Below are 14,614 nucleotides of genomic sequence, written 5' to 3'. Positions count from 1 at the left end.
TAAAACTGACGCCATTTACAGACAAAATCACACACACCCATACAAATAGAAAAAAAAAAAAAAACCAGAGAGCAGCGAGGAAAAGTGAGAAGTCGATAAGCGCGCACAGCGAACGCTTCATGAGCTGTCGGCACAGTGCATAAAAATACGATATATATACATATATAGTATATATATAGTCGACGTGTGCGAGTGTCAGAGTTCGTGTTTATAGTCAGCATCCGTGCGAGATAGCAATTCAAATGCTTTGGTGATTAATGGTCCACGGGGCCATTGCCGTCGGTATGCGCATAATTCACAAAAGCCAAACCACCAGCACTAGCAGCAGCAGCTGTATTATTGTATCATGGGCTTGCGCTCTCAGCTCAGCTTCTGTTCTTGCACTTAGATCAGCTCAGTGCTGTCTGAAGTGTCGTGAAGTAAACAAGCAATGCGTACACGCCTTGTTATGGCGCAGGCTTGCTGTTGGACGTTGAGCACGCCGCGCCATGGACAGCGATAACAGCCAGCCGTTCGCCTATGGTAGTCACAAAGCACAAAGCTGAGTGGGCACTGCAAAAGAGTATTAAAGCCCTAGTTGACCTGCCCAGAAGCCAGTCGAATTAACGCAGACACCGAGTCAAGCGCCACAGCAGCAGCATCAGCATCAGCCACGCCAAATGATAAAGCTATCGCCACCGTCCAGCAGCCACCACAATTGCCAGTGACAACTGGAAGTCCAAACGCACGAAAGTAACAAAAGTCAAGCGACGTCAGCGTTTGAATTCGCACAGCAATCTGCCAAGTCTTTCGAATGCGTCTGCGGGCGTTGCCAACCTCAGCTCATGGCAGCAGCAGCGTTATTTGAAAGTGAACCAAGTGTTCGAGAGCGAGCGCCGCATGACGCATGCAGAGATTCAGCGTAATCACGGCAAAATTGTCCTCCTCGGCCTATTCGAGCTGTCAACAAAGCGCGGCCCGCGTCCGGACGGACTCAGTGAACTCGGCGCTGCTACGATGGCCGTTGAGCATATAAACCGCAAGCAGCTGCTGCCCGGCTACACCCTCGAGTTGGTGACCAATGACACACAGGTGAGGCCACAAGTACACACACATATACACACACACACAATCAGAAATAAAGCCTAGCACTTTAATGTCTGCTGCTTTGACAGCCAGACTGCGCTTCCATTACGAAATTGAAATTTCATTCGGTGCCGTTGCCGCTGCCGCTGCCAGTGCGCGCAGCACATTAAATCTTAATAAGAAAATCTGCAACCGCAGCACAGCTGCGCGGCCAAGACAATAATAAACATGCCAGATAATAGCGCACATACATATATATATTTTGTCGAACGTACGACAATTGTATACGCTAGCAATTGAAAGGCCTTTCAGTTATTATTACACACACATTTATTTAATTTGTTTTTAACATTTTAATTTTGATGCAGCTAGCGCATTTCTTTTTCTTTTCATCATAAATACTTTTAATATGCTTTTATTATATGCATATAGCTCATACTGTTGATAAATAAATTTAACATTTTAATTTTTAAATATAAATCGATGGCTCTCGCAACAAACGCTTCGCTCTTGCTTTTCATAAGTTTTTCATATTGATATTGGCTTCCTTCTATTCTGTTTCTAGTGGAATCATATAGCTTATAATATTTATAAATGATTTTTTAGCTTGTTTTTAATATAATTATTATTTAATTGCATTAAAAACATTTTCATTTAATGCTTGTGCTCAAATCAAAGCAAAAGGCGTTTTAAAAAAATGAAAGCATACTTTTCAGCGCTTTACATTTTTCCTATGAAATTACTTTATTTTTATTAAAATTCTTTTACTATTTTAACTTAAGTTTGCTTACAATTCTTTTGGTATATAATATACTTATACATTTTTTGTTGCTGGTTTTTAAAATATATTTATTGTTTTTCTATACTTGGAATTTTAACCTAAGTTTGCTTTTATTTTTGTGCTTATTCAGTAATGTAATAATTTATTTTCCACATTTGTTTTTAGTGGCTTCTACCTATTGTCTTCAGCTCACAGCTTTTAATAAGATAGCGTTAGCAGCTGGAAAAAAATAGCAAGAAACGCTGCCATAAACAAATTTATTCACTTTTTGCTTGCCATAAACTTTGCCCCTAACAATGCTACTAGTAATATTTTTTTAAATTACATTATCTTACGAATTGCACAACCTATGGCACATGCCCTTTGTTTAGGTCATGCCAAATAGACATAAACGTTTTTTATTGCAAGCAGCAGCAGTTACCAGCGGAAATCGTTAGGCAAACTGACGCGGGCAAAAGCTAAGCCCGTGCCCACGAACATCGATGAATGTAAAGTCGTTGGCCCCAACACAAGCCCAAGTCAACGTATATGCAGTTCCATCAAAGTCAAAAGTCGACATTTAAAAAATGTTTATTGCGCTGGCGTTGGCGCTGGCGTATACTTTATGTTGCCAACGCTGCGCATCAGCAGGCACACACTTAAGCTTAATATAAACGCAGTGTGGAGCTGATGTGGGGTTCTGCTTTGTTTTGCTTGCAGTGTGATCCGGGCGTGGGCGTTGATCGTTTCTTCCATGCCATTTACACACAACCGTCGACACGCATGATGATGCTGCTGGGCTCCGCCTGCTCGGAGGTAACCGAGAGTTTGGCCAAGGTGGTGCCCTACTGGAATATTGTGCAGGTAAGCAACAAATTGAAAATTTCGGAAACGCACAGCCTCAGCCTCAGCCTGATGCTGATTAAAATATGCAAATATGCCAAGGCTATTACTCAAAAATTTAATCAACTCACGTGCGCCGGTGAAAGTCGCTCGATTAGCATAAATACCACGAGCTCAAATGCCAGAGCCAATAAACATTTCCACGCGCGCGCGTTGCGCTGCCTGCCAAAAAACAAAAGCGCCTACAAATTATGACTTAAGGAATGCGTGCGTTTGTGGGCGTGGCATACGCCTTTAAATTTAGTTAAACAGCTTGCTTGTTGTCCTTTGAACTTTCACAACTCACGTCTCTGTGTGATTACAGGTCTCCTTTGGCTCCACATCGCCCGCGCTAAGCGACAGACGCGAGTTTCCCTATTTCTATCGCACCGTCGCTCCGGACTCATCGCACAATCCGGCACGCATTGCCTTCATACGGCGCTTTGGCTGGGGCACTGTCACCACCTTCTCGCAGAACGAGGAAGTCCATTCGCTGGCTGTTAACAATCTGGTGACAGAACTGGAAGCGGCCAACATCTCCTGTGCGGCCACAATCACCTTTGCGGCCACCGATTTTAAGGAGCAATTACTGCTGCTGCGGGTAAGTCGACCTGCCCACTGCAGGACACACCAGGACACACACGTAATCCAGCCTTTGACAAACTGACCTAATGAACAGGAGACAGACACACGCATCATCATCGGCAGCTTCTCGCAGGAGCTCGCACCGCAAATTCTCTGCGAGGCCTATCGACTGCACATGTTTGGCGCCGACTACGCCTGGATCCTGCACGAGAGCATGGGCGCCCCTTGGTGGCCCAATCAGCAGTCCGCCTGCAGCAATCACGAGCTACAGCTGGCAGTCGAGAATCTCATTGTTGTCTCCACCCACAACAGCATTGTGGGCAACAATGTCAGCTACAGTGGATTGGTAAGCTCCATACACTGAACTCAACTCAATAATTGTTCTGCTCTAAGCTTCTAAGTCGATTGCAAATATTTTAAAGTTTGCAATTTATTTTGGCTTACAATTTGTTAGGAACACTTCTACGTCCATTTAGACGCATAAAGTAAGATTTTCTGAATGCTTTTTCCCATACAGTTATACACATTACATTCGAACTATTATAATTAAAATCAAGTGATTAAACTAAAAAAGACATTCCATAGTTTGCGGTTTAGTAAAATGGTTGTCAGAGAGAACTTTGTAAAAAGAATATTCCAATTATTTCTTGAACTCTTTTTTGCAGAGCGAATAAGTTTAGTAGGAAATAAAATAATTTCTTGCAACTAATTGTGACGATAAAAATTTATGAATACCATGAATTTATGAATATAAATTTAAATGTAATACATATTTTGGATTATTGGGTTGGTTGACTCAAATAATTTACATGCTGCAATACTAAAAAAAAATAATATTAAATATGCATATAAAAAACTTAAACTACGAGCACCAAGTTGCCTTAGATTCTTGTGGCAAAATAATTAAAATAACTCCATAACTAATTCATAGATTACATACTGGTTACATTAAACAATATAATGCAGACTATTCATTAAATTATTCCTATTGTAATCCTTAAGTAACGGCGCGAAGCCGAAAATAATTGAAAATCTAAAACTCATAATTGTTTAATATGCATTCAAAGTTCAGTACAAGTGCCTTAAATTCAATGCTAGTTGGCTGATTTAAGTTTTCTCTTAAACTTCAATGCTATCGCTTTTGTAAATTTTGTGCCTAGCCCAAGCCACAGCTCTTATCGCAGTCTGGGCTGCTGTTTGATGAAAGTTTGCTCAATTTAATGTTTGTGCCAAGTTTTATATGCCAAAGCGTTCGAGAGTTCGCCAGCAGAATAAAAACGTTTAGTTTATGAAGATTTTTAGGGGCAAGCGCTGAAATCGACAGCGCATAATGAGCTGCTAAACGCGTCAGGAGCGCGTGGCTATTGCTTTGGGGTTGCTTTCGACTTGGGAATGGGCAGTGGGCGTTAATGCGTTGAGCGCTCCATTTAATCGCAGAGCCATTTTCAATTCACAGAACAATCACATGTTCAACTCGCAGCTGCGCAAGCAATTCTCGGACTTCAACAAGCGCAAGAGACGCGGCACGGCCAGTCATCTGACGCTGGAGTCGATTTCCCGCTACGCGCCGCAGACCTACGACGCTGTGTGGGCCATTGCGCTGGCCTTGCGTGCGTCGGAGGAGCACTGGCGCCAGAACGCTACACACTCGAAGCTGGATGGCTTCGACTATACGCGCAGTGACATGGCCTGGGAGTTTCTACAGCAGCTGGGCAAGCTGCACTTCCTGGGCGTTTCGGTAAGCCTTGAACTGCACGAACTAAACTTTTAATCTCTTGCTGTCTGTCTCGCAGGGACCTGTATCCTTTAGTGGCCCGGATCGCGTCGGCACCACCGCCTTCTATCAGATACAACGCGGATTGCTTGAACCCATTGCTCTCTACTATCCAGCCAGCGATGCTTTGGACTTTCGCTGTCCGCGCTGTCGACCCGTCAAGTGGCACAGCGGCCAGGTGCCCATAGCCAAGCGTGTCTTCAAGATGCGTGTGGCCACAATTGCTCCGCTGGCCTTCTACACCATTGCCACGCTCTCCAGCGTGGGCATTGCCCTGGCCATTGCGTTTCTTGCCTTCAATTTGCACTTTCGTAAGCTCAAGTAAGTCTTCATTTAGCCTTAAGCTGCCTTATCTAGCAGACATATTGATTTCATCTTTAATTGAATATATATATATAATCATGTGCGCAGACAGTTGATAAAATGTTAAATACAAGTTATAAATGAAATACTGTTCAGCAACTTTTTGTTAGTTTAAATTTTTTGTAATGTCTGTCAATCAAAATTAAAAAAACTTTGAATAGTAAAAATAATATATAGTTATGTAAATAAATATTTTAAAAATCTATGCTTGAATTTTTTCATTCATTTAAAATTAATATTGTAAATACATCAGCTTAACAGTTTTTATTTTATTAACAAACACTTTTTATCGCATACAATATTTTTTATGTATTTAATTTGCAGTTCTATTGAAAAGTAATAACTTTTTATCAACTGCTTCTGACAGTTACATTACGTTTTTTGCTCGCTCACCTGTTATTAAAATATTTTTTGCCGTATTTTAATTTCAACTTGATTATCTGTCTATGTTTTTGTTTTTGGGAACTTCAATTTGTTTGCATGTAGCGTAAAAATAGAAACTTGACAACACACAAAGTCTATAATGAACAAGTGAATCAAGCTACGGTCTAACTCTTAGCCAAGTTAACTCCTTTGGCTGTCTTAGTTGCCGCCCACTCAATCCCTTTGGGGCTTACGTCATTGCTTACTATGCACTTTTGACTTTGTCCTGTCTTCTCTCCCACAGAGCAATTAAACTTTCCAGCCCGAAGCTGAGCAACATCACCGCGGTGGGCTGCATATTCGTCTATGCCACCGTCATCCTGTTGGGCCTAGACCACTCGACGCTGCCCTCGGCAGCAGACTCGTTTGCCACAGTTTGCACGGTAAGTCTCTCAACACGCTGAGCCTTTGTTTGTTATTCACAACCCCCCCACCCCCACTTCCCCACCGACACCTAATGTAAGCAAACTTGCCAGCAACAACTTGTGTGTGTGTGTGTGTGAGCCAAATATGACTTTCAGTTTCGGGTATAACTTTCACGTTCATGTGTTTGCTTTATTTATGTGAATTGCTATATAGCTTACTTACTTACTTAGCCTTAGCTGCAATTTTGAGTTTTTATTTTGTTTTTGCGGCTGACATAAATCTTTAAGTTCACTGCGTTTTTTAAGCTAGCCGCAGCTGCTTGGCTCATAAACTCCAATTTGATGCTCTTGTCAGCGCATACGATATATAAATTTATTTTTCGTTCTTTTATTTTTTAGCACATGTCTACCGCCAAAAAACTTGACTCTAGGGAAATTCACAGTACGCTGTAGTTGCTTCTGTTTATTGTTTATATATATTTCTTTTTTTTTTTTGTTGGGGCTTATCTGCGCACTAATTTGTTAACAGTGGGTATATAAATTAGTTGCGATATGTGAAATTTATTCTTAAACCAAATAAATAAACATACATAAAAAAATGTTGAATATAACAATTCAATTGGAATTAAATGCAAATATATACTATTAACATTTATATACTAGTTATAGTATATAAATATTATTAGCTTCAATTCAATTTATTTAAGTTTAAAAGTCCTTAAAAAAGACTCTCAATATATTTTAAATATTTTCAATAAATTGTATACTAACGGAATAGTATAGAAATATACTAAACATAAAATTATATTATCTTGAATTTCATTTGTTTGCATTTAGAAGGTTTTAAAAAATGCTTATAATATTTTAATTATTTTTTATGCGATTTTGTGCAGCTTGCACTCTTAAAAACTTATGTTAGTAATTATTAGTTCAATAAAATAAAATATATTTGATTGAACTACTAACTCTAAATAGGAATAGATTGAGTTTCTATGCAATAAAGGGCTGAGTTATATGTAAATTGTTCATTTAAAAAACAAAATTGCATAATAAAACACTCATTTTAAATATTGATAACATTTTGCACAATTTTTCTTTTAACAATCTAATTCAAAGCAAATGCTATACAACTACGAAAATTTTCAAACGTATCTTAGAGTTCAGCACTTGTTAAGACCAGCAGCTTGCTTATTTGCTTTTGTTATGCCTCTGCGCTTGTCGTCGTCGTTGTTGTTGTTGTTATTTGTTGAAGCCTCTCATGTTGCGCCACTCCTCGCATATAGCCTGGTAATGGCTGCATGGGGAGAACACACGGCAAAGAGGCGGACCCAAGCGCAGAGGACATGCTCCAAAAAAAAAAAAAAACCGAAGCAAACAAACAAAAAAATTTACAACATTTTTGTTATATTCTTTATTTTGCATAAATTTGTGCCTGTGCTTTGTTGCCGGCCATTGATGACTTGTTTAGCTTATGGCCCACAGACTGCCCCCACCCCACCACAAACTCTCTCCCACTCTCACTCTCACTTACACTCTGTTGCTCTGTTGCTTTTGTTTCACCTATTTAGGCACGCGTGTATCTGTTGTCGGCTGGATTCTCGCTCGCCTTTGGCTCAATGTTTGCGAAGACGTATCGTGTGCACCGCATCTTCACACGCACGGGCAGCGTGTTTAAGGACAAAATGCTACAGGACATACAGCTAATACTGCTAGTGTGCGGCCTGTTGCTTGTGGACGCCCTGCTCGTCACGCTCTGGGTCGTTGCCGACCCCATGGAACGGCATTTGCATAATTTGACACTCGAAATCAGCGCCATAGATCGCAGCGTTGTCTACCAGCCGCAGGTTCGTACACAAACTCGCTAGCCTAGCATAGAATTTTTCATTCTGTGTCCTTTGTCTTTGCCGTTTGCCGTTTGCGTAAATTGACGCTCGTTTGTGATTGCTTTGTTCTGTTCCGTTCCGACTAACAGGTGGAGGTTTGCCGCTCTCAGCATACGCAAACCTGGCTGGGCGTGCTCTACGCCTACAAAGGACTGCTGCTGGTGGTTGGCGTCTATATGGCCTGGGAGACGCGCCACGTTAAAATACCAGCACTCAACGATTCCCAGTACATTGGCGTCTCTGTCTATAGTGTGGTTATCACCAGCGCCATTGTTGTAGTCCTGGCCAACTTGATTTCCGAGCGAGTCACGCTCGCCTTTATAACCATCACGGCTCTCATACTGACCTCCACAACGGCCACGCTCTGTCTGCTCTTCATACCTAAGCTCCATGATATTTGGGCGCGCAGTAAGTTGAACTTGAAACCCTTTTATTTGTTTAACTTTGCAGCTTAAACATGTGTCCAGCTCAAATGGCACTAAATTTAATTTTAAAATGGCAAAACTAACAGTTGAACCAAAATAGTATTTAAATTAAAAAAAAAAGAATAGAACACGTTTTAAAAATGACTTCAGCTTATATGAGCATAAATCGTAAGCGCGCTTACCTTTGTAGGCCAAAGTACAACTTAATTTAAGATAATCTGTTGTCCTACAGTCTTTTTATGAAAGATTTCAAAATTTGTTAAGTCCCTTGAATGGTTTTCAGAGCTTGAAAAATTACTGTATTTTTGCTTAATTTTATAGAGTAATGATTTTAAACGTAGCTCGTATTTTAAACGTAGCTTGTAGGCTTAACCATAGAAGCTTTCTTGTGTGAGTGAGTCTCTTTTTGTTTTAACTACAAGTATACAGCTTATATTATAAACTAAACATGAGCAGTGGGCTGACTTGGCTAAGGGCTTAACTATATATCGCCTGACTTAAGCACAATTGAGTTCAAAGCATTAAAGCTACGTGCCCATTATGCATATTTGCATTGATTGGTCATTAAATAAAATATTGTTAATTGAAGAAGTTATCAATTGTTAGTGTTATATAACAATTCAATGAAATATATCCAAGCCTTACTCTTGCTTTGAATGTAAGCTGCTAATACAAAAATGTATAATAAATAGAGATTATGTATAGTTTGGTCATTGGAAAAATACTAAGAAAGAAAAATAAGAAAATATATTACTATATTTTGCAATTTATACAATAATACAATAGAATAATACAATTTTTTAAATTTAATAATCACAGCTAAGTGAGACTTAGAATTAAAATGTCTGCTATAACGAGTTGTTACTATCAAATCTCGCTATGACCAAATTGAATTTCTGTTTATCTTTATTGAACAGATGACATTATAGATCCTGTCATACACAGCATGGGCTTGAAGATGGAGTGCAACACGCGTCGCTTTGTCCTCGACGATCGACGCGAGCTGCAATATCGCGTTGAGGTGCAGAATCGCGTTTATAAGAAAGAGATACAAGCGCTGGATGCTGAGATACGCAAGCTGGAGCGTCTGCTGGAGTCGGGACTGGGCAGCGCATCCACCAATACTTCCAGTTCGACTTCGTTGCTGACGGGACATGCGCATCTGAAGCCCGAGCTGACCATCACCTCGCAGCTGCCACCAGTGAACAGCAAATCGCGCACGCCCAGCATTTCGGGCATTCTGCCCAATCTGCTGCTGTCCGTGCTGCCGCCGGTTATACCACGAGCCAGCTGGCCCTCGGCGGAGTATATGCAAATACCGATGCGGCGTTCGGTGACGTTTGCATCGCAGCCACAGCTGGAGGAGGCGTGTCTGCCGGCGCAGGATCTTTTCAATCTGCGGCTGGCGCATCAGCAGGCAACGGAGGCCAAGACGGGCCTGATTAATCGCCTGCGTGGCATCTTCTCGCGCACCACAAGCAGCAACAAAGGCAGCACAGCCAGCTTGGCACAAGATCAAAAGGGCTTGAAGGCAGCATTCAAATCTCACATGGGCTTGTTCACGCGACTCATTCCCAGCTCCCAGACGGCCAGCTGCAATGCCATCTACAGTCAGCCGCAGGCGCCAGCCAACAGCATTGAGAGCAGCAGCAGCAGCAATGGCAACCAGTTGAAGCCCATGCATCGTGGCTCGCTAACCAAGAGCGGCACGCATCTCGATTTGCTAGCAAAGGATCCCAACTTTCTGCCCATACCAACCATCTGCAGTGAACGCTTCGATGCGGAGCCGCCGCTTGGCGAGCAGCAGACGCCGCCGGCGCAGTATGTTAGACCCGCCGAGGTGAAGGTAAATTTTCAACTGCCCAGCAGTCGGCGTCCATCGCTGATGCAGCCCGTGCCAAGTCTGCGCGAGCGTGTGCGCGGCTCGCCGCGTTTTCCGCATCGCATACTGCCGCCCACCTGCAGTCTGAGCGCCTTGGCTGAGTCCGAGGATCGCGGCATGTCCAACGAGTCGAGCACTGTGGGCAGCTGCAAGTCCATACCGCGCATTTCACTGCAGCAGGCAATGAGCGGCGGCACTTGGAAGTCCATGGAGACGGCGGCCAAGTCGCGTCTTTCGCTGGACTCGCAGGAGGAACCAACACCAAGCCCAATGGCCGCGCCCAATGGCCTGGACTAGCTCGAGTACACTTTCCGCCCAGCCACCCACCCCCGTCAATTAGTAAGTAACACCAAAGCAATTAATTTCCCAACTCCACGCAACTCCAACGACTCCAAAACGACGGCAGCGTGTGCAACTGACCAATCATCGGCTTAAAGCAATCAAAAAGCATTAGAATAACTTCCTAGTATTAATCCCTCTAACCATACAAAGCAACTAGCTAGTCATCATCTTACCCGCCGTGCTTGCCACTTGCTGCCCCCAGCTCATTTATATAACGTACAGTTAATCCCTAGACCAAGTGGCAAGCAAGCATCTCTCTCTCTCTCTCTGTATTTCTATCTCGCTCGTTATCGGTTGTTGATGGCCCAACTGCGATTTTCTGGTATCCCATGAGCAATACTATAGGTTCTATGTTAACTTGTTAAGTCAGCAATATGATTAATTCGAATTATTGTCGATTGAGATTAGGCTTAGTGCACTAAACTAACAGGGCTGCAAAATCAAAAGTAAAACTTTTATTTATTTCATTTGCATAGGCTAGCGAAATATTTGTTTATAATTTTTCGATTTGCAGCCTTGCTTAGTATTCAAACGAAATATAAATTGAATATTTGTCTCACTAATTCTTGTAGCGAGTAGCGATCGTAGTTGTATTGAATGTAGTTTAAAGCGAGCTCATAATTAAATCAATGTTTACACCTAAGTTTTAGCAATGTAATTCAAGTCGAAAACCTTTGATTCTAAATCTGAAACCCAATTCGAAACTAACATATACGATATAAAGTCAATAAACTCAATGGCAGAAATTGTGCTGCCAAAAGCAAAATAATGATTAATTAATTAACTTGTTTTATTTTCGGCGCTGGCCGTCGTCTGTCTTGCCCAAGAGAAATGACTTTCTACTCTATAAGCCAGCAGAGCAGCATTGTCTAGGGGGCAGTTGGCTAACATGCCGAGACGGTAAGACAAAGAGCCACAACTAATAGAGTACGGTGATTAAGTTGACATTGCAATTTGTTGCCATAAATAAATAAATAAAATCGCATAAAAGCACATTTGCCGTTTTCTCGGTTTTCGTGCAGCAATTTTTGGGCAAACCTGAACCTGACGCTGAACCTGGAGCGTGGCTGCGTGTAATTCGCTTGAACTTTCGGCGGATCGTGTGAATTTATCTTTATGCTCGGTATAAAACAAAGAGAGAAGCAAAAACAGGCACATGAAACGAAATCGCCAAAATAAACGGCGACAAGTGCGACGAGGCGATGATGGCAACATCCGGGGCCAGAGCTTGGGCGAATGAATGCGCCGACATTTTTCATGACTCCATTCGGTTGTTGCCTTGCCTCGCCTCGCATGCGGCATGAAGATTTATCTGCTTGCGATGCGTCGCTCACACACACACGCGACAAACGGTACAAACGGTACTTTGTTGCCCGGCTGTTTCCTTTTGCTGCATATTGCGCATACGACGCGTGTGCACCTCAATAAAATACACACAGCGTAGTTTGGGGGCAACAAACCAAAATAAAAGAAAGCTTACATTTGCTTTATTATATGACATACAGATAGACAGACAGGCAGCGAGCGAGAGCGTGTGGCAGATTCCTTGACTCGGAACAATAGCAGGGAAGTGTTTATTTATTGTAGCGCCAACACGCTTGCTGTCTCACTCGCACACAACAACAGCTGGCGACAAAATGTTGCGCAAAATATTCTGTTTAATCAAGCTAATTAATATGGTCCAGTTACAGCCACAGCCACAGCCACACCCAGAGGCAAATGAATAAAAATGCGACCCGAACACTTGAGAACTTGACAAATGACAAACACGGCAGCAACACAAACAACAACAACAACAACCACAACATTAACAACAATGGCGGTGTCAAGCACATACTTAAGCTACAATATAGCTTACTTAATTAGTGTCCTGCTCAGTGTATTTTTATTTTTACTTCTTGCCACAGGCGCACAAAGCGCATTATTCAAGCTTATCGAAAGACGCTCAAGGAATTAAAGTTCAAGTGGGGCGCACACACAGTCGCTGAGTCGCTGAGTCGCTCAGGTGTGCGACAGCTGGGGGTCGCCAATTCATTTACATACGCTTGGCATAAACTGGTCGAGTTTATTTCGCATACATACGCATATAAAAATACGCACACAGGCAAACAAACAGGCAGCAGCAGCAGCAACAAAAGTACACATAAAACGGCACTAAGTTATTTTCAATCAATAAAAATAACATAAACAAAAAGGCGAGCTGTAAAAAGTACACTCAAGTGCTTCTCAAACACTCACACATACACATGTGTGTGCGTGTGTTGGTGTGTGTGCTTTTAGAGCAACAAATTTGCCATTTGCCTTTAGCTTTGCCGCAGCCCACCCACAGCGGGCGGCAAATGAAAACCACTGTGCTCCCAATTTGCCAATAAATTTGCCTGCCATGCATTGCCAGTAATTCAAAAGAAGAGTAGAAAAGCAACAGCAGTCGAAACAGAGCTGCCACTCCCACTGCCACTCTGCCACACAGCCACAACAACTGCCAGACATCGACAAATGGCGCAACGAATTGTCGAAATGTTGAAATGTTGAATGCAAAAAACTTTGGCGAATAAAAATAAATATGAAAATGAATTTTATATTGCTTGCAAGACGAATACGAAAATACGCTCAGATTTCAGTTGTTGACATAAAGAGTTTTATTACTAAATAATTAAATATATTTTAGTACAAATAACGTTTATTAAAATGGAAATCTGTTAGCAGACTTAAGACTGCGCTTTAAGTATTTAATTATTAAATCTAAGTATGCAAATATTTTTTATGCTCATTTTACATATTCACACATAGCATTTATTGCTATTAAAATATGCTAATTATATCGTACACTTAACAATTAAGCAAGCTGCCTTATTTAATTATTTAAGTTAAGCACTCCACACATTTGCCAACAATTAAAATGAACGGCTTATAAAACCATAAAAACTTTTCAAATTTGCAAATGACAAAATCACAGCTATTTGATATATATATAAGTAACGATTTGTCATTTCCCCTTTGGCCTGGCCCCGTTCTAATCAAGCGTAAACTAAAACGAAATAAAATAAAATATTTAACGCTTTAGACGCATTCGAGCGCACACAAAGAAATTTGTATTGAACTTATGCCAACAATTTTGGCGAGTTTTGCGATTTTAATTGGCAACTGATTATCAAGCTAAATGTTGCTCTAATTGGTTATATGCCAGTCAATACGTTGATTTTGTGCGGAAACGAGGTCTTACAATAGGAAGCGACAAGCGGAAAACGGATTTCTAAGCGACTGCACAACTGATAGACATTTCAAGTGGCAAGGCCAAGTCAAGCCCACACTGCTACCAACTGGGCTGGCTGGCAGGCAGGCTCTGATGTCGCCACGACATGCGCCATACAGCAAATAAAATTTTCTCATAATGCACACACAGACACAAAAACAAATAGTATATGTGCGTGTGTGTGTGTGTGCGTGTTAATAAAATTGACAGAGCGTAGTTTGCACTAGCTGACAATTTGTTTGATTCAGCTTTAAGACTTTGCAAGTCTGCTGATTAAATATTTAATATAACAAAAAGCTATTTAATACATTTATTTATAAATTTAATTTATTGCTATTTATACTTTTCATAACGCCGCAGCATATAAATAACTCTGACGCCGTAAGCAAATGCTTATGAAATCCAGATGAGACAAGTTGTAGCTGTATTCATTGCCAGCAAATGGAAGTTGACGCAGTACACGCGACAGTCAGCAAGAGTGTGTGTGAGAGAGAGCGAGTTAGAGAGTGAGTGAGAGCGCGCTGGAGTCAGAAAGCAGCTGCCGTAGACGCCAACAGATGCACTCGCATGTAAAGATGCGTAAAAATATCAAGGGAAATTACGCGAATGGAA

The 14,614-nt window shown here is 41.6% G+C and overlaps 1 protein-coding gene across 1 annotated transcript; it reads left to right on the top strand.

The window, feature by feature from the left end:
• The first annotated feature begins 488 nt into the window (after window positions 1-488).
• On the top strand, window positions 489-11,486 carry LOC108598609 (gamma-aminobutyric acid type B receptor subunit 2). The gene is made up of 11 exons (XM_033293995.1): window positions 489-522; window positions 686-1,071; window positions 2,546-2,689; window positions 3,033-3,308; window positions 3,387-3,638; window positions 4,749-5,030; window positions 5,086-5,387; window positions 6,097-6,235; window positions 7,786-8,061; window positions 8,190-8,508; window positions 9,443-11,486. The coding sequence occupies exons 1-11, from the start codon at window positions 489-491 to the stop codon at window positions 10,702-10,704; spliced, it is 3,672 nt and encodes a 1,223-aa protein (XP_033149886.1). The 3' UTR covers window positions 10,705-11,486.
• The last annotated feature ends 3,128 nt before the right edge of the window (window positions 11,487-14,614 follow it).

Source organism: Drosophila busckii, chromosome 2L (genome assembly GCF_011750605.1).
Source record: "Drosophila busckii strain San Diego stock center, stock number 13000-0081.31 chromosome 2L, ASM1175060v1, whole genome shotgun sequence".
Lineage (NCBI taxonomy): Eukaryota > Metazoa > Arthropoda > Insecta > Diptera > Drosophilidae > Drosophila > Drosophila busckii.
Note: the sequence above shows the minus strand (reverse complement) of the source record. Positions and strands in the feature narration are given on the sequence as shown.